At 43.2% G+C, this 20716-nt stretch overlaps 1 protein-coding gene across 1 annotated transcript in view; it reads right to left on the bottom strand.

Annotated features, from left to right (window-relative positions):
* Positions 1-1948: 1948 nt before the first annotated feature.
* The window catches only part of akt3a (v-akt murine thymoma viral oncogene homolog 3a), a 44845-nt gene continuing 26077 nt past the window's right edge, over positions 1949-20716 (bottom strand). Inside the window, exons 3-13 of the mRNA XM_083922643.1 lie at positions 18037-18148; positions 14688-14832; positions 14065-14196; positions 13780-13845; positions 12685-12753; positions 10461-10583; positions 9690-9818; positions 4141-4355; positions 3856-3943; positions 2906-3008; positions 1949-2045 (exon numbers count right to left, since the gene is read on the bottom strand). Of these exons, the coding sequence (XP_083778769.1) occupies positions 1960-2045; positions 2906-3008; positions 3856-3943; positions 4141-4355; positions 9690-9818; positions 10461-10583; positions 12685-12753; positions 13780-13845; positions 14065-14196; positions 14688-14832; positions 18037-18148 (1268 nt within the window). The 3' untranslated portion in view covers positions 1949-1959. The remainder of the gene's footprint in view (positions 2046-2905; positions 3009-3855; positions 3944-4140; positions 4356-9689; positions 9819-10460; positions 10584-12684; positions 12754-13779; positions 13846-14064; positions 14197-14687; positions 14833-18036; positions 18149-20716) is intronic.

The following is a 20716-nucleotide window of genomic DNA, read 5'->3' as shown; positions in this document are numbered from 1 at the left end:
CGGGGAACATTCGTGTCGGTAACCCATCGAGGGAGATGAGCCTTCGTGGTAAACACCAGTGGGGTGATCGAAGATGAAAAGGTGCTTAAATAAATACATTTCTGGATTATTATTATTATTACGGTCTGTCTTTAATGAGTTCCGTCACCTCTCTGCTGTCACATTTTGGTCACAGAACAACACGAAAAAACATTAAATAAACAATGGAGCAGGAAGGCTATCTGCTTTCCCTCCTACATTCTTCAGCCATTTTTGTTTCTTGAGGTGCCATTTTTTTCTCTCAGCCCTAAGAGATAATTTTTTTTCTAGAATAATGTTTTAACAATAGAAAAAGGTAAATATAAAACTGATGAGTAGGACAATAAATAGAACATATATATATATATATTATAACCATTGCTGTGATTGGTGTAAACCCATAGCTGTTGATCAAACCTCCTCACAGACCATAATGTCATAAGAATCTCACAGGAAACAGTAAATCAGCTGTTACCTCACTCATCAATACGTCATAAATGATCACATTATAAATATTTCATCATTCTCAGAGCTTTTCACCTGTACTCTCTCTTCTCAACAATGCCCAACCTGCCCTCCTGGACTTGTCTTTTCACTCGGTGGTGAATCTGCTCCTGCTGCAGTCTCCCCTTCCTGCACAAAGACAGAGAGGTACTGTAGCCGTGTGGTTCCCAAAGCTGTGACACCAACATGTCACAGTAAAGCTTCATCAGCGACACAGAGTACCGTTTTTGTTTTCCCTTTTGCAACAGAAGAGAATGCAAACTTTTTTTTTGGGGGGGGGGGTTGGGGGGGACATTCAAACCAACCGTTTTCCTCTCATTTTTACCTCCACGGTGATGGATGTATCAACCAACTCGCACTGCATTGTGGGCAACGTAGTAAAGCTCATGGTTTTGGAGCTTCATCCTTCTGAACTGCTGTGCTTTGAGGTGCGTTCTTAAAAACAAACCCATAATAGTACCTTACACACACACGCGCGCACACACACACACACGACATCTTATTGTCTTAATCTACAGAGGTGATGTATAATAGCAGTGCATCAGTAGTAATAGCAACACCTGTTCTGTAGCTGGACAAGCATAGACGACACAGGTGGTTGATGTCTTGCTGGCGCCTGTATAATGATGTGCAGCATTAAGCTAGTGGTGTAGCACCGGGTTGTAGTAGCAGTATAGTAGGAGTAGTAGTAGTAGTAGTACCTGTAGTAGCTGTGGTAATAGTTGAAATAGCAGCAACAACGATAATGAATTGCACTGAGCAAAACCTGAGACAAATCCTGCTCGACAGCATGAGCTGTGTAGGATTCTGCTCACTGATGACAACTGCGCCCTCAACACCAGGCAGCCTCAATCAATCCCAGAATTAATTAGGTGAAGATTTTTAAATCCGCCCGAGTGTCTCTCCGAGTCTCTCTGAGTTTGTAAAAGCCTGAGGTACAACCGGTAACGGCAGTTTAGGTTTGAATGACTTGAAAATGCTATATCTCCATCTTACGGATAAGAAGCCACAAAAACGTCACCGTAAAAATGCATCAGCTGTTGTCTAACCCCAACTCGATCAGGATTGTTTGCTATTATAGAGTTTGGCAGGACCGACACATGTCAAAGCACAGCAGGTCACCGGTGATGCTCCTGTCATTAAAGGGACATTACACAGTAACTGATCACATCACAGTTCGGATCACCTAGGGTTGCAGTGCAGGATTAGAAAAGAATTTTGCCTGGAAGTTCTCTCTAAAAAGGGATTCACAAAAATGTAAAACAAAAATAGAGAAGCAGACTGCAGAGGTGAGATGAGAGGAGGAGGAGGAGGAGGAGAGGATGAGAAGGGCCAAATCCTTCAAGTCTTTCTGGGTGGGTCCAAAGCTGTGGGTCTTTTTGTCCCACGGTGATGACCTCAGAGACCAGCTGTGATTATGTCCATGTGGTGGACAGTTCATTCCCGCCCACTGGCAGAGTAGGAGAACTGTGGGAAGTGGGGTCTTCTCTCGTTGTCCAGACAGTCCATCCCGTCCTCGTCGACTACAGAAACGTGGATTCAGAGGTAATTAAAGACATGATTAACTACAATAAAAAGTCCTCTATCAGTTCATTTAATACATCGAATCAAATTGAAAACCATTTCAAAACATTCAAACATTACAAAGCGTTGTGTGTGCGGTAGATTGTTGTACTGTAGATTTAAACGGAACAAGATTCAATTAACAAGTGTGTCTTTGATGTTCCAACCTCCTGCTAACTAACCGATGTGCGACCGATAAAACAAGTGGAACCTCACATTAGTGCAGAGAAACACATCGGTTTCCACTCATGCATAATTCAGTGCCGAGCATTTTGAAACCAGTATCTTTATTTCAAAAGCCTGTGAAGAGCTGCGTGTGGCCCGAGGACTATTACAGAAACACTTGAACAAACAGACAACAGCACTTGTGAATTCCAGTGGAAATGTCTCACCTGAAGAAAGAGCGGGGGAGCCGATAAATTGTTTTAAAACCGCACTTATTAAAGTAATCAAAGTGAGCAGAGAGGCGAAATTTGATTGCTATCCTGTGCTTGACAAAAGTCTACAGACTGCAGCTAATCAACTAATTTAATTTGTAATCAACAGTTTTATAAACATCATTATTCCAAGTATGTCAACTAAAACACATACAACACATGCTGTATATTGTTTGGTGGAATGTGTAATCTCTGTCATATTTAACCAAAGACTTGATAAACACATACACGTTACTTCTTTTGTCACTCTCCACTAAAAATATCTTCAGCCACGTTCAAAATGAAAGTGAGATTTTGTCAAGTTTGAATGTGGGCATATGTTTCCGTGTGAGAAAGAGAGAGCGAGAGAGAGAGAGAAAGACAGAGAGACAGGGAAGACTCACATTTCTCTGGTGGAGTGATTGTGATGGTCTGGGCTGTGAACTCCTCGTCAAAGTATCTGGTGTCTGTCTCCGACGTCACCTGAGGCTTGAAGGGAGGGACCATCTGGGGCAGAGACGTGAGGAGGACACAAAGAGGAAAGAGATTAGACTGTTCAACAACTCTTCCAAATTACAGAGGAGCTGCTTGAAGGACACCAACTCTGGATGTCATGAAACTTCCTACGAGTTATTAATGATCTTGACCTGAAATGTGACATGTGTCGTGTGAAAGTGCTGTCTCTCTTGTTGTCTCGCCGCAGAGAAGGGAAAGGAGGAAGGAGAGAGAAGAGGATGTGAAGAAAAGGAGGAAACACAGCACCTCTCTGCCATGTTATTATAGGTGTTGCCACACAGGACCTGGTTCTTACTCGGTGGTGTTATTTGAGTAAACACGTATTAGACCTCCAGGTTACAAGGTCACACATCTCCATAATGCTTTGCACTTTACACGGCTGCCTGTCTGTTCTGATGAATGTGTGACTTAACCCTGATTCTCCTTATAAACACAATTAATCACACAATTACAATGCACACATTAGTTATTTTCCATGATCTTATAATGGTCACTCATAAATCTCAGCAATTTGATTAGTCCATAGCCATGATATAATTCCTTTGCCAAAGTTTCCTTGCCGTCATAAAGCCCTTTCAGACAGGGAACTGAAGCTGTTTCCTATGCTCTTTGATTGTGTTATTGTGTAACTTTGATGAAAACTAGCTGCTAGTGTAGGCTACGTTCCATAGCAACCACCTCGGTATGTGCAGGCAGGAGGACCTGTTTTATACTGCCATACTTGATGACCATTTTATAAAAACAGTAGCTTCCAGTAGCTATTGCTTTATTAGACAGTAGGAAATAGTGGCACAATACACAGTTCAAACTTGTGTTTTGCCATTGTGTTGCTTCACACCTTTTTATCATAGACGTCCTGCCAGTCAACACCAGAGAAGAAACTGTGTCTCATTATCTCTTTAGCATCATCTGGTCCTCCACCAAGCCTAGAGGGCAGCAGAGGAATGTTAACACAAAACAAACTGAGATCAGTAGAAACAACATTTGGTTTGAGCCAACAAACTAAACCGAAAGTAACCGCACCATAAAAGTCTCACACACACGCACGCACGCACGCACGCACGCACGCACGCACGCACGCACGCACGCACGCACACGCACACACACACACACACACACACACCGTTTGTTGGGGTCTTTGATGAGCAGGCCCGACAGTAGGGACTTAGCGTCGGACGACAGAGTGCGCGGGAACTTGATGTCCTCCATGAGGATGAGCTCAAACAGCTTCTCGTGGTCCTGGTTGTAGAACGGTAGTCGGCCGCACATCATCTCGTACGTCACCACACCCAAACCCCACCAGTCCACCGCCCGACCGTAGTCGTTGTCCTCCAGGACCTGGGGAGAGTCGGGAGAGGCAGATACACAATGTTTGCATTTTTTAAATGGCACCATTTGTTTTATTGGACATCTGCGTTTATTCTGCATTTATTTTATTGGACAACACAGACTGCCCAAGGTATTGGATGAAGAGGCAGATGAGCACACAAAGACAGCAAAGGAGAGTCAATATGCCATTTTGCTCCAGGGATGAATAAAAAAGAAACAGTAAAAGTTGTCTGAGAGGAACAGAAGTGTCCGCACAGATCACAAGGGTTGAGGTGTAGAATGTAAGCCCCCATCGCAGACACACACACAGAGGCAAACATCATGGGATGGCAGGTCTTCAAAGGCCCCTGTTACAGTAAGGGAGTCAGTGTGCTGGCGTGGCCCACCAGATGCCCCCTGTGGTCCCTGCCAGCTCTAACTGGCACACTGATCCTTCTCCTGGCAGGCATGGAGAGGAACGTCCCTGGATGGAAAAGGAAGGAACAGCCCGCAACATGGGTCAGGGCCAGTCCGACCTCCAAAGATGGCTAGAACAGGTACTGTACTGTGAGCTGCTGTGTTGTGTGTGAGTGTTTGGTGGGAAAAGATGTCTCTCCTGTATCAAAGTCTTGTGTCTGGGCTACCTTCCTGCTCTTATTCCCTTGCTCTCCTCGCACCTCGTCTTCTCCATCCTGTCTTATCCTGCCTCCTCTGTCCTCCTTATGTCTCATGTCTTCCCTCGCTCGCTCCTTCTCTTTCATGCTCGCATGTGCCCGTTCGCTCACCTCTGGAAGAGCAAGGAAGAGAAGGAAAAGGGAGGCGGACATAGAAAGAGAGGTATTTCAGGTGCTGTTGAGGCCTTTATTAACACAATAAGCTTATTGACATGGTGTGTGGGTGTGCGTGTGTGCGTGCGTGTGTGTGTATGTATGTATGTATGTGTGACTGACAGAAAGGGCTGGAGAGCAGCCAGAAGAGCATATGTTGAACATCTCGCCAGTATTAATAACATCTCACTCACTGTTAATAATGGACCAGGGAGGGTGGACGCTAACAGACACAGGAATGCACAAACAGGTTTTTGACACAACTATTATACATCACATGATGAAACTATACAGAAAATGTCAATATCAAAAGACTTTACAATACACTGAACTCATATCTGTCATCGTTAGAAGCAAGATGGGTGGCAGGTTCATATAGTACAAGTGTTGCAAATACGTAATTAGCTTGATTTGAGTAGAGACGTGTTTCTGCAAACTAACTGTGAAAATACATAAAGTACAAACTAAGCAAACAACAAAAGCATACTGAAATGTAACCTAATATTTGCTAATAATTAGCGTATTTTCCTGAAGATGCTCCACACTCTCTTGGAAGCTTTGAACTTCAGATTTCAGGCACATGAACATTTTAATAGTTGTGTCAAAAGATGAGAGGAAGGTGGTTTGAGTTTATAAAATATTTAGCTTTTGAGTAAAGACTGCCAGATGTACGGTGATGCATATAAATGAGTATGGAATTTCTAAATGAATCTGTCTGATTCTACCTCTGATAAATCAATTTCATATAATCAAAGTGATATCATCAGCAAACTGACAATTAATAATTGCTTTATTTAACAAAAGGTGAACACTTATCGCTCGGGAGCAAACAAAAATCTTATATATGATATTGCAGATCAGGAATTCTGCATCTTAAAACCCACAATTATGTGAGAGACTTGCTGTGATTTACGGGTTTTCACAGTATAATAAAATAGTCTCATTCAACTTACATTTTACTTGACAGTTTCTCCTAATGAGTGTCAGATGAAAATGCAGATGAGCTTCTGTTGTACGACCCCAACTGTAAATTATGTTAAATGGCACTGTGCAATGAGTCTAGGTGAGAGAAAACACCAAACAGCTGCCTGCAAGTTTTCACATCAGCTCAGTGCAGAAAGCTGATCATTAACTGACTGAGCTCACACACTCCAAACTAAACTGCTAATGATGCAGGCGGCAGCTTCAGTGTGTGGAAGTCAATATGTGCGTGGAAGAGAATAAGAGAGTTATGAGTGCTATTTTATGTGTGTGTATGTGTGTGTATTACGCTGGTCACCCTGTTGGCAGCTGCAGAGAAGAGCTGGGGGAAAAAAAGCACACCGCCAGCTCCAGATATACTATTGATTGGTACGGCTGGAGGGATAACACTGGCTTAGACTGCTGGGAGACTGTCAGGCTCACACACACACACACACACACACGCACACATGCACAGCAGATGGAATATTTATCTGTCCTCATCAAATTCATAAAGTTTTGAGAGTGAGACAAACTAGAAACTAGAAGATGTTTGGTGTTTCAGTCCCTGCAGCTTGACACACACAAACACACACACACACACAAACACACAGACACACACACAAACACACACACACACACACACACACACACACACACACACACACAGTGTGCGGTTTATGAAATTCAGAATCGCTTACGAGGTGGTTTTCGATTCTGATCTACAGGGCTGTGTGTCGAGTCTTTGTACAATGTACAAAAAGGTACAGAAATGTATACAAATGCAAGCAGTCCAGTTGGGCATGTATATGCATGTGCATGTCAGTAGGAGGTTGTGTGTTTGTGTTTCTGTGTGTGTATGTGTGTGTTTCTGCGAGTATGTGTGTGTGTGTGTGTGTGTCCTGGGACCAAAGAAAGTGGTGGCAGCTCGGTTGCAGGCAGGGAGCAGATTAATCCACACAGAGCCAGAATGCTGCCCCACAGCCTTAGGCATGAAGGCAGTGTGTGTGTGTGTATGTGTGTGTGTGTACAGTATGTGTGGTTATGTGTATATTTAAGAAACAGACAGGACAAATAAATAGGACAAGATGGTAGAAGTAACAAATGAGATAAATCAGCAGGAGGGTAGAGAAGAGAAGAGAAGAAGTAGAAATAGAAGAAGACCAGAGAACAGAAGAGAAAAGCTCAGTTTAAAAGCAGCCGTTAGAAAGAAGGTCTTGTCCTGTCCTGGCCCCTATTGGGGCAGCCATGTGGCAGCTAGATGCTGCTTGCGGGGTGGGGGCTTTGGCAGCGTGGACCGGACTAGATGGGACGGGATGGGCACACACAGCCTGTGGCTGTAACAGCCCAGATACCCAGCAGGCTACAGGGAACACAAACACACACACACCTCATATACTGGGCACAGTGAACATACACTCACATATTGTTAGTGTCACACAGAGACCTTTTATCTCAAAGCATCATTTGGAAATCAGTTTATGTTGACACTGTTTTGTAACGTTTTACTAACGGCTGACGATGCCGCAATGTTTATGAAACATTTATAGTTACAGTAAAAGAAGAAAAAAATCACAATGCCCAACATACAAACAAAATAAAAACAAACATATCAATGGAAAAGGCCCAAATCCATCCCCTTCAACAATAGCAACATGGGAATGTGTCAAACAAAGAATATGAGAAATCAGAGAAAAACACTCTCATGTGTTTCCTCTGATTCTGTTGCATCCCTTTGCAGGGAGCGTAACACCACATAACACATTAACCTTTTACTTCTGACTATCTTTGAAACAAATAAGAACATTTCTATCTAACGTCGTACAAGTTCAGCTGAAGAAGTATTCACTTTACAGCATTGTGTTGCTGAACTAAGCAGACACAAACCCTTTTTATTCACTTCTAATCTGCCCTTTTCACTGACGGCAAACATGGGAACTGTCTAAATTTCACTCCTGTAACCCTGAAATATTTTCTCTCCCTTCTCATCTTCCTCTGTCTTCAACCCCCACCTCCCCCTCTCTCTTTTTAATCCCGGCTACTTTGCATCTCTGTAACTTGGCTCTGAGCAAACTGTGTTATTTTTACACGCGGGCGGGCGAGCAGAGCGTGCGGGCGGGTGAGTGGCGGCGGCGGTGGTGTAGATTTCCAGGTTTTTTCCGAGCACCTTCCTCCAACCTCGCCCATCTGCCGCCATCTGCCTCGCTTTAGCCCGCACTTTCTACTGCAATCACACACACAGCACACACGCGCACACACATAAATGCACACAGACGCACATCCTGTGAAAAATAACCAACAGCCTCCAATCAGCTTTTGGCACGCAAAGGAAGGGACTCTATAAAAAAAAAAAAAAAGCAGCACAAAATGCTGCGCCAAATTGTCCTCCATACTTTTTCAAGTGGGATATACACTATGCCTCTCCCCTCCTGCCTTCATCTCCACATCTACATCGCTCTGTCTCCACCACCCACAGTCCTGCAACGCTCATGCCAGTTGATCTGCCGGCCTGAGTGAAGCAGCGCTGATGGCTGGACAGCGGACGGCTGCAATAAACTATTGCAAGAATGTAGTTGTGTGTGTTTGTGTGTGTAAGCGCTGTGCTGTGCCCTTTTCCAATTCAACAAACACCCTCCTTCACACATAAAAGCTGCATATTTACAGTTCACCCTGATATTATGGAAAGTGTTTGCCTGTGAAATCTGCAAATTAAAATGTACATGCATAAATTCCACTGTAAGAAGGTTTCAAACATCAGAGTCCTTACAAAACGCAGGGTATTATGGGTAAGGGGCGGAAAAGGAGCCCCTGGATCTTCAATTCATGACTTAAGGGTGTACGTGTGGATGACACAGCTTTCATAAACTACTACAAAGTCAATCTGCTGCTCAGTTTACACCATTTAACATACAGTACCTGCCATTTCTATCAATTATCACTTGATTAATGCCATTTATATTATTATTACATTATATCAAAAATAGTCTACACTATGTTGTGGGTGTTATCATCAAATCCATCACTATATGGTTATGTTGCACACTTCTCATGTTCATAATGTAGAGCAGAGTGTCATTTAAAACATATTCAAATTTGATGTTTATTTGGTATTGTACTGTAATGTTTTGACTAATATTAAGTTTGGAAAGCAGATGATGGACTAATCTTACATAGCTTACCCTGACAGTATATGTTTAAACATGTACAAACTATATACTGTAGTAGTCAGTCACAGTAATTTAAACTGTTTCTGAGAAATGTGCCGTTTTATCTGATGCTCATTTTTAATCCTAAATAAAAAATAAAGAATTATTGTTATTACTTTCACTAAGATTGAAGTAGTAGTAGATGTTATATTTTACCTTATACTTTTTATACCCTTCTTCTGGTTGTTAGAGACCAGAAATTAAAGGTTATTCCACTCTTGCTCATAGTGTGATGGATAAAAGGGTGGTGAAACAAAGCTAGAGGGGGGAGGGACAGAAAATAAGTCCTGAAAAAAACATCTTAGAAGATAAAGGTAAAAGACAGGAAAAGAAGGAAAGAGAAAGACATCAAAATGAAACTAGAAAGTTACCTCAGGTGCGAGGTACTCTGGCGTGCCACAGAAGGTCTTCATGGTAGCAGCGTCTGTGATGCCCTCCTTGCAGAGGCCGAAATCAGTGATCTTTATGTGGCCATCTTTATCCAGCATCAGGTTTTCCAACTGGAAGAAAAACAAAATACACACAACCAACATCAATTCCCACAATGCACCTTCCACCATCAGATTCTCTGTGGAAACTGAATGCTCCTTGCTGTATTTCTGTACGGTGGAGTCAAGGTTTTACAAGTAAGAAAAAACATATTGCACTGCTCTACATGTAGTGGCAGTGCACACACTCAGACACACAAACAAGCAGTGGAGGGAAATAAACTTCAGGCGTGTGGTGGAGCCACTCAACCTTTTAATTTTAATGGCTGGAGTGTTTTTCTCGCTCTCTGCCTGCTTTTCCTCCTTTTTGTTTTCTTGGCTGCTGTGAGCAGGGCTGGGGCCAAGGCTGCCAGGCAGATACTCAGACAGAGCCATCTACCTCTCTACCTCTGTGGCATCAGCACCCCCTCCCTTCCTCCCTGCCTCCACCTCCCACACTTCTTCACTGCTTTATGTCTGTGCGAGCTTGTCCCTGTCCTTCTCTTTAATTACCACACATCCTGAGCCACTTCTTCCCTCCTGGATGAAAAAACAAGTGGAACACAAGGTGGTGGTGGTGGTGGTAGTGGTGGGGGTATAAAAAGTTTTCCCTCAAATATCTGATCACTCTCATCTATGCCCCCCAACATCCCTCCCCTCTCCGTTTCTGTTTACCTTGAGGTCCCGGTACACAATCTTGGCTGAATGCAGGTAGTCGAGAGCCGAGACGATCTCGGCGCCGTAGAAGCGCGTGCGCTCCTCTGAGAACACCCGCTCTCTGGACAAATGGAAAAACAGCTGCGGGAGAAAGAGGGAGAGAGGAAGAGACAGAGAGAGGAGGGGGGAGAGAGAGGGGAGAGACAGCAGGGACGGCACAGCAATAATTACTGATTTATTGGAGGAAATTAGCACAACACAAACTGGCTGCCCGCACCATATTGAGATGATAGATAGCAGAGGGGAGGGTGAGCGGAGGATGTGTGTGTGAGGGGTGCGCATGGAGAGGGGCTGGGTAGGAGGGGGGTAGGTGTCTCGGATGAGGGCGGGTGGAGGCGCTCGGCAGCTGGCGCCTCATCTAGCAGCCCCCCTCACCACATACACACACACAGCCGCACACTCGCATACCTCTTCCATGTTACCCTCTGGGCTAGGTTGGCATGGGGCTGGCGTGGAGTTTGTCGACGGGGGCCAAATCAAGGGTTTAATCAATACACCAGTCTAGTTAAAGACAGGCAGACCGCCGCTGCCGCCGCCACCAGCGCTCCCCCACCCCGCCCTCCCCACTTCAACTGCCTCCAGTGCAGCACTCATTAGTGGCCTAACTGGCCTTGCCCCTTGCCTCTTGGGCCTCAGTCTTCATTTTTACTCCATTCTTATATCCATCCCTCTCCGTTTTTGGCAAGAAGCTCATTTTCATACTTTAAAGAGTACACAACTCAATGACGTGACTTCCTGTTTCTCCTCTATCTTGCCATTTTATCCCTCACCTCACATTCCCTTCATCTTTCTCTCTCTTACTCTGTCCCTTCTAGTCAGTTGTCAAGTTGTCACATGGCTACACTTGTGGTACAAAAATGACACCAGCCGGCTGCGGTGCACAAGTCAAGTCATGAAAATTACCCATGAGGCCAAAGGGCGCATATCTCCCTATTAATTGTTCAGGGAGGTTTGCATATGGCCGCTGGAGTGATGCGCACAGACCACCTTGCTCAAATGGTGACCATGTGTATTGTTAGTGTGTGTGAGTGTGTGTGTGTGTGTGTTCGTGTGTGTGTGTGGTGGGGGTGCGGTGAGAGGGGGTAACACGACAGGTGGGCCTTCATCAGTGTACTGGCAGCTGTGACTGTGGCAGGTTTGTAATGGGTTGTGTGTGTGTGCCTGTTTGTGAGGCATGTGTGGTCACAATTTGTCCGTTGAGGTAAAAATTTGCTGTGTGTGTTTGTCTAGGTATGTGTGTGTTTGCTGGTGTTTTCTGTGTGTGTGTGTGTGTGTGTGTGTGTTTGCTCAGGTCTGGCTCTGGCTACACTGCCTAACTAACAGGGAGGGGAGCAGGTGACAGTTACACTGAGGGAATAAACCAAGATTGCAAAAACGGGCCGATTAAAAATCTGAGAAATGGAAAAGTGGGGGAATCCAAACTCATTTCGTCTCCGACTGTCATTCTGGCTATATCTGCCCCATAGGTATGTTCATAAATAGACACAAGCAGGAGACGGATGGAACAGAAAAAAGAGAGGCGAGAAGGCAACCGAGAGGCCAGTTGGTTGGCAAATTATCTGTGTTAGAAAGCAATCCAACAGTCAAACTTTTGCCACTTCTTGAGTATTTGCACGTCTTAACATTCCTCTGCTGCACTGCTGTCACAGACTCACACATCTCCGCTTACACTATATTTCCCCACCTAAAAATGGTGTTTTTATCTGAGAGACAATCCAGACAAATGTTTAGGAAACCATCTTTGAAATACTAATGTAAAAATCTCATATACACTTGAATGCAGTCCTTTTTGGCTCTGTTTAACACTGGCATCCATAGCAATGGAGAGATATTATTATTATTTTGATTCAAAAATGTGTGTAATAACCCTGATATATAATAAGATGATTAACACATACAAATTAAGAAAAAGGCGTCGTCACACACTGTCGATATCTAACCAATTTTCTGTCATCTGAGTTTCACCACAGTAGAATAGGTGGAGTTCCTACTCACTGTCAGTTGGTGTGGTGGAGCTGTGGTTTAACTGGCTGTTTAAAGCAGTAACACAAACATGGGTAACCGCATATAGCACGGCTATTATGAAATTGTGTTTGCATGCGAGTGTGTGTGTGTGTGTGTGTGTGTGTGTTTGTTTGTCTGTGTGTGTCTGTGTGTGTGTGTGTGTGTGTATGTGTCTTACCTCTCCTCCATTCACATACTCCATGACGAAACAGAGGCGGTCTTTAGTCTGGAATGAATACTTCAATGACTGAAACGACAACCACACACAGACACAATTTATATAACTGAACTGTGTGTGTCATAACAGCCTTTAGGGAACAGTTTTGTCCACTGTATAGTCCAATGTTTATTGTCTGTTGCTCTGTTTTTTAGTCAGTTTCCCCTTGTGTAACCGGATGTATTGAATCTTACAGTATATAGATTAAAGTACTCAAATTATCCCACAGTGCAATGGGGAAAGTAGTGTACAAGTGATTCACTATTCTGTCGATCATTTGTCGATAAATCGTTGTTGTTGTTTGGTCTATAAAATGTCAGAAAATGTTGAAATATGTTTCATAAAGCCCAAGATGACGTCACATATCCCAAAGATATTCAGTTGACTGTGATACAGGCGCAGCAGAAATACTTTTTTCTAAAACTCTCTACAGACTGGACATATAACATCAAATGTAGTTGTTGTTTTTTTTTGCCAAATTATACATTATGTAGTTAGTTCTAAAAAAAAAAAATAGCACAGTGAAGTGAATGAGTGAAAGATTTTGCACACAGCGAGAAGCCTGGTCCCATTTGATCTAAAACAGCAGGGACAGCACATTCATAGCTTCAACTGTTTATGCCTGTAGTTGCTTGTTCAAAGCAAATAGATGTGTGTTTTCTTTAGAGGGAGAAAGCTGCTAAACAAAAGAACAGTTGGTCCGAGTCTCTTTGGTGCTGCAGGTGTGACAGGGGTAAACTCAGATGTGAACTGTAATTGCTATCTCGACAATGCGTGTGAACGTTCATGTATTGTATATGTTTGTGCGCTTACAGGGAGCGTGATAGAAATGAGCAGCGGCTCGTGTGTTGGTGTACATCAAAGACAGAGTGTAAAGCTAACAGATGCGGTCGTTAATGTGCAACAATTCAGTGTCTAACTCATAATTAGCCTCAAGAGACTCAGGTATGTATAGGATCAATATGCTGTCTGTGTATGCGGCATGCACTCTTACAGATGTCTGTACATTTGCATACGTGTGTCTGAATCTAAAGCATTTGTGCATGAGGTACTTACAGTGAGAAAGGGGTGTCTGGTGTTTTTCAGTACTCTGCTCTCTGTGAGTGTGTGAGCCACTTCATCCTACACAGATACGGTAAAAACATTTTTCAATTAACCAAATAACTTTAAAAAAACGTTGAAGAGCACTCCATTAAATGCATTAAAACATGCTGACATCTGACACTGTACTCAAAATTAAAAGGAGTCAGAATAAATGGCTACAGTTTCATGTGGTCCATTTGAAATACAGAAAAAAAGATGTAACGATTGATCAAATGTTGATCAAATGTTCAGACTAACCTTGGCTATGATGACTTCTTTTTTAAGGATTTTCATGGCGTAATATTTCCCGCTGGCCTTCTCTCGGACAAGAATCACTTTACCGAAGGTTCCCTTTCCCAGCAGCTTCAGGTAGTCAAAGTCACTCATTGTCTTGGGGAAGGAAATGCAGACTGTCAGCAATTTGTGTTGATACAAGTTGATACAGTTGATATTTTATGGACCTTGGAAGTTTTGATGTCACACTAGCCGCATAGAGATGTGTATCATTTGAAATGATCAATACATAGAATGTTATCTAAACACAAGCAGTCAAGAACTAAATAAAATAAAGCCTAAAACTTACAGAATTAATACTTAAATACTTACAATAGTTTATGTGTTGACCAAGTGTAGCCTTTGCCTTTGATTCATTTACAGATACTTTGCAAGATTTCCTTTATTTGCCTTTTATTTGGAAAAAACACTTCACACTCTTGTTGGTACAGGAGCTATTTCATTAGTTGACACCGACCAGAGCTTGCATGGACCATTTTTGAAATTGTCATATTCCATTACATGACAATAAGCAGCAATAATACAGCTGGAATCATTTCTGTATTTTCCGCATGTGAGTATGTGTTTGTATGTCTGTATCTGTCTACCTTGCGTTTGTGATGTGTGGTGGAGATGTCCATCTCCTCCTCGACCATGTTGTCGATGTTGGAGGTGGGGCTGCACTGGATCCTTTCCTCCTCTTGTCTCTGCAGCTTATCAGCCACCATCTGGATGGCCTCTGTCCACTCATCTCTGAGATTAAGCACACAACAAGACAAAGTTTAGGGAAGAACCATAACCAACACCTAGTGTATCCCCTCCACTGCCTCTGTCACACATTACCGTCTCATGTTGGCCCGACTTAAAATGCTTAACTCATCGAACAGCATACTGTAATACATAGTGCTAGTGCACTTATTTAACTGGGTTCTAAAGGCGCTAAGGTGTTTTCAATTAACATAAACACCTATTTGTTCAACAGAGAGGAAACATGGTCAACTAGAGAGTCAACCAAATGAGCAATGATCATGGAGCAGAACTAATGCCTACCAGTCAGTGTGTGTGTGTGTGTGTGTGTGTGTGTGTGTGTGTGTGTGTGTGTGTGTGTGTGTGTGTGTGTGTGTGTGTGTGTGTGTGTGTGTGTGTGTGTGTGTGTGTGTGTGTGTGTGTGTGTGTGTGTGTGTGTGTGTGTGTGTGTGTGTGTGTGTGTGTGTGACAGAGAGTGTTAAAATGTCTTTGTGTATGTAAATGCACACCCAGGCATTAGAGGGAACAATACATTCTTGTTTGCTAACATTGTTCCTCCCCATTGACTTTCCATTAGCGGTGCTGTTCAACATCTGTTGAGAGAAAGTGTGTCAGTTCAATAGTGTGTGTGTGTGTGTGTGTGTGTGTGTGTGTGTGTGTGTGTGTGTGTGTGTGTGTGTGTGTGTGTGTGTGTGTGTGTGTGTGTGTGTGTGTGTGTGTGTGTGTGTGTGTGTGTGTGTGTGTGTGTGTGTGTGTGTGTGTGTGACCATCATCTGTAGCAGAAGGCCAGCCATGCATCAGGATGTGTAGATACGTAAACTGCATTTAACAATGATAAATACAATGGTCCATAAACAGGACCAAGCTTCCTTCTGCTCTAAGAGAGCAGCGGAGAGGAGCGGAAAACTTAACTTAAAATTATTTCTACAGATTTATTCTCCAGAAATTGTAAATCTGGTTAATTGTACGAATGATTATCATGTTGTTTATCAGTTTTATTTCTGATTTTATAAATACAATGAAAATGCTGAAAATGCTGTTTCATCAGGACTGAACAGGGTTTAACAAGTATTCTCTTTTGAATTCTCCCTGCACTGATCTTCACTCACACAGTGTTAATCCTGTGCTTCTTTACAAGCAAGGGCTACATGTAAGCAGGAAACACTAAAGCGCTGAACTGAGGTGAACCTAAGATGATATTCAAAAATCCTCAGCACTCTGGAGAAGCAAGTTGGGATCAAGTGTGCACTTTCAAATATACTTACCCAGTGTAAGCCGTCAGGAGATCATAATAATGAAACCTGTTTGACTCCCCAACGATCACCCTTGTGTCTTTTGTTTTGTTTTGAGTTAGATTCCCATATGTTTCCTTGAGGGATCTGGAAGAACATCCATCTGAACCTAAACACAGCAGTGTGTTTTAAGATCTGAATCCCTTTCTACTCTGAAGACTTCTGAGCATACCCTACACACTCTATAACAAGGGCAAACTCAAGTTACACTCAATCTACAACAATGGAGCACTCAATTTGGGGCACAATTTGTGTGTGTGTGTGTGTGTGTGTGTATGTGTGTGCATGTAGCTACATGAAAAGCAATGGGAACTCTCTCAAGGTCAGGCAGCAGATAAATGCTCTCTCTTGGTTAGAGTGTTTTTTGTATAATGAGTTTTTTTTTTGCTAATGAGAGATAATGGGCCTGCCTACAGTCGGGCACCATGCCAACACGTGCCACCCTCTCTGCTCAGGGCTGGGGCTGTGTAGTTGGACTCCTGCCAGCACTGGTAAAGTACAACAAATACAGTAACACACACACACCCAGTTGTGGCACACACACACACACACACACACACACACACACACACACACACACACACACACACACACACACACACACACACACACACACACACACACACACACACACACACACACACACACACACACACACACACACACACACACACACACACACACACACACACACACACACACACACACACACACACACTTTTTTCCAACCCACTTAAACTTCAATCATGCACACACACTTTTACAACAGAACATACATCTGGAGCTCGCAGTTGTCGTCTCCACTTGCATCTTGTAAACACCTGACTTTATAAAACATTCGGTAAAAAGTTATCTGCTTTATGTTGACTATGAAATGTTTATTTGATTATCTGGAGGCAAGACTATTATAAAGTGACATATAGCACAGACAAAGTTGTACAGACAGTTGCAACACACACACATTAAAACACACACAAACTCAAAGGATGCACAGAAGCATCTGTGGTCTTCTGGGCAAAGCTGTTCATTTTCTGGAGATAAACACCTCAGCTCCTCAGAAAGGAACTGAGCAGCTGGAGAATTTATGCCAACGCTACTTGAAAGGTCTCCTTTTCACTCTGTCTCTCTCACCCTCTCCTTTCCCGTCACACACACTCACCAAAAGAAAAACTCTCTACAGTACAAACCTCCTCACATATACATCTGCCCTTGATGATACTTTTACCTGCATGATATCTGTTTTAAGCAATGCTTAGTTTAATGTCATAGCCATTCAAAACTTTTAGTTTGGCATGTTTATTTCTTGTTTTTATTGGTTTGTACATAAATTGTACATTATCTTTTTATCGTTTATTTTTTCTTGCATGTATAAAGTTTAGGAGTTGAGCTGAAACTTAAACAACCCTTGCCTAAGTGTGTGTGTAAGTATAAAAAAGCCTCCTCATTCATTTGAAACATTTGGGTGTTTTAACTGGCGGGTTCAGACTAACTTAAATGTAAATTTTCATCCAAACTTCTGCCGTGAGAGAAATGTAGACGATATACGATGATATAGGCACAATGCATCAATAACCGACTGTATTTGTCCAAAAGGGTCTTAGCTCTGACCTGTACATAAAAAAATATGTATTTAAAGAAAGCTCTGGCTAAATAATACTAGTAGCATCTAAATGTGAATCAAGCTAGCCTGATATATAAGATAAGAGCTCTCAGGGGGACACTGTTTCCTTAAAGTAAAACTTCATTATTGGTTACTGTGGTAGGCAGTTTATTTCTGGCATTGCTGGGAAAACACATAATCTGTCATCATATCGTAATTCAAGTGTTCTGAGAGAAAACTAGACCTCTGCACCCTCTCTAGCCCGTGACGGGAGACTTATTGTGACTTTTTACCTACTGCAGCTTTAAGGGAACTGACCTCTCATCAGGCGAGTCCACATGGAAGGTTCTTTCGATGACGGTGGTCCACTGGAGGCAGCGTATGATGAAGGTGTTTGGCTTCGGCCTCTCTGTCTTCATCAGCTGACATTCTGAAACAGACAGCCAGAGGGACGGTGCTTTCTGTTCAGTACAATATCACCAAGTAGCACAAAGAGGGAGAAAGAACAACTGTGAAGAGCTAGGGGCTTCAAACTGGTCTATGGACATGTAGTTTGGTCCTGCACTAAAGAGCTTATATCAATCACAACTGTGTTAAAAAACCTTTGTTTTCTAAGATGTATTGTGTGTGTATGAGGGGTTTATCATTGTGTTTTATGTGGGTGGGTGGTTTGGGTTTTCTCTTTTGTTCAAGTATTGTTGCCTTTTCCTGAAATGAATTTATCATATTCTTCACTACATCGTGTATAACTTTTAATGTAAGACTTGTTGAATTGTCATGCAATGTGCTATATGAATAAAATGACATTACCTTAAGCAACAATAAACTTTGGTTTGAAGAAATGTGAACAAAAGCAGGTAACTCCCCTTTTTAACATCAGATGAGGAAAAGAACAGGTGTAAATAATACAATTTAGCTGTTCTGCCTTACTGGGACTCTATAGAACAGAGTCAATGCTCATGTTATTGGTAGCACCTGTGCTTTTCCTACTTGGCAATTTTTTATTTTATACGTATCTTACTACTGTGAAAAAGCCCTGCAGTGAAATAAGGTAGGCCCAGTTCTTTAACATAAACACAACAAAGACATTCATGTTGCTATAAACTGTAAAATGAAGAAAAGATAAAAACTAAAGAATAACTTCAGCCACCATCGATTCAAATAAAGGTGCTTTGCTGTGCCAAGGGATATTATGTGTTGGAGCACATACGCATCTGGCGAATATCCGAAAAGACACATTTCTGTGAAAATGGGCACTACAGTAGGCCATTATTACACAAATGCATAATACAGTACACAAACGCAGAAACGTACGCACACATAGCCAGATGGGGCTGTGAGCTCACTGTGGGAAGGAACGCATCTTCATTGTCCCTCAGCAGTCTCTCTGGTTACTCGAGACATGAGCTGATGTAAAAGAGCATCGTGATCAATCTCCTGTCCTCTCATCTCCCCACTTCTTTGTTCTACATACATCACCCTCCATTTCCCTCTGCCCTCTGTTCTCCTCTTGTCTCCTGTCCTCTCCTCTTCCGTCCTCAGCTATCCCTTCTTCCAATTACTTTCTGTTTAAGTGTGGCACAGCGCAGCATGTCATGGCTCAGCCTAAATATAGACAGGAAGGTTAATGACAACACCACTCAGGGTGTACACAATGTAAACGCACACACACACACACACAAAGAAGTTACTACCTGACTCGTGAACATGGCCTGCTGTGTTGCTAGAAAACAAGGTCATGCTATGGTTGATGCCAAATATCACACACACACACACACACACACACACACACACACACACACACACACACACACACACACACACACACACACACACACACACACACACACACACACACACACACACACACACACACACACACACACACACACACACACACACACACACACACACACACACACACACACACACACACACACACACGTTAAAGTGATATTGAAGTTTGAATGTTAGATGAAATTGGGTTGTTTGCCACAGCAGGCAATTGTGAAATCTCTGTAGCAGTTTAGTGGGTTTATGCAGGTGCATGCATCAGTGTGTGTGTGTGTGTGTGTGTGTGTGTGTGTGTGTGTGTGTGTGTGTGTGTGTGTGTGTGTGTGCGTGTGTGTGTGTGTGTGTGTGTGTGTGTAAGCGACAGGCTTGTATGTATGAGTCCCTCTGCAGGGAACAGGCCTGTACCATCTCTGTTCCATCTGACCACTTCTGTTGTTCACACACACACACACACACACACACACACACACACACACACACACACACACACACACACACACACACACACACACACACACACACACACACACACACACACACACACACACACACACACACACACACACACACACACACACACACACACACACACACACACACACACACACACACACACACACACACACACACACACACACACACACACACGCACGCACAAATAAACAATCACACACATCCACACACACATGTATACACACACACCACCTGGCCTCCCAGCTTTGGGCAACAGATGTGGCAGTGCCAGTGCTGTGCCAAGCAGCCAGGGCCGGATGTATGGCCTGGCTTGTCCTTCTCACAAACTCTTTTCCTCTCCCCTTTTTCCTCATTCTCCAATCCTGTCTTCGTCTCCTCCTCCCTGTCTGTTCATCGCTGATGATCCTCACCTCCTCCCTCATCCTCCCTTCCTCTCCCCCAGATTTCATCCGCAAAAGCCGCACTCTCCAATCCCTCCATCCTTCTCTCCATCTCCCATCCGTTGCTCTCCACCCTAATCACCCTTCCATCTCTGTCCTCTCTCTTCTTCCCTTCTCCTCCCCATGTCTCCAATTTTCTCTTGCTCTGCCCCCAACGATCACCTCCCATCGCTCATTCTCTATACTTGTCCTCCCTTCCGGACTCCTATCTTTCTTTCTCCTCCTCCGTCCTTTGATGTACCATTCTTTATCATTTTCTCTGAGGTATCAGCTTGTATTCAACCATTCAT

Source organism: Echiichthys vipera (genome assembly GCF_963691815.1).
Source record: "Echiichthys vipera genome assembly, chromosome: 11".
NCBI classification, from domain to species: domain Eukaryota; kingdom Metazoa; phylum Chordata; class Actinopteri; order Perciformes; family Trachinidae; genus Echiichthys; species Echiichthys vipera.
This window is presented reverse-complemented; position numbering and strand designations above follow the sequence as displayed.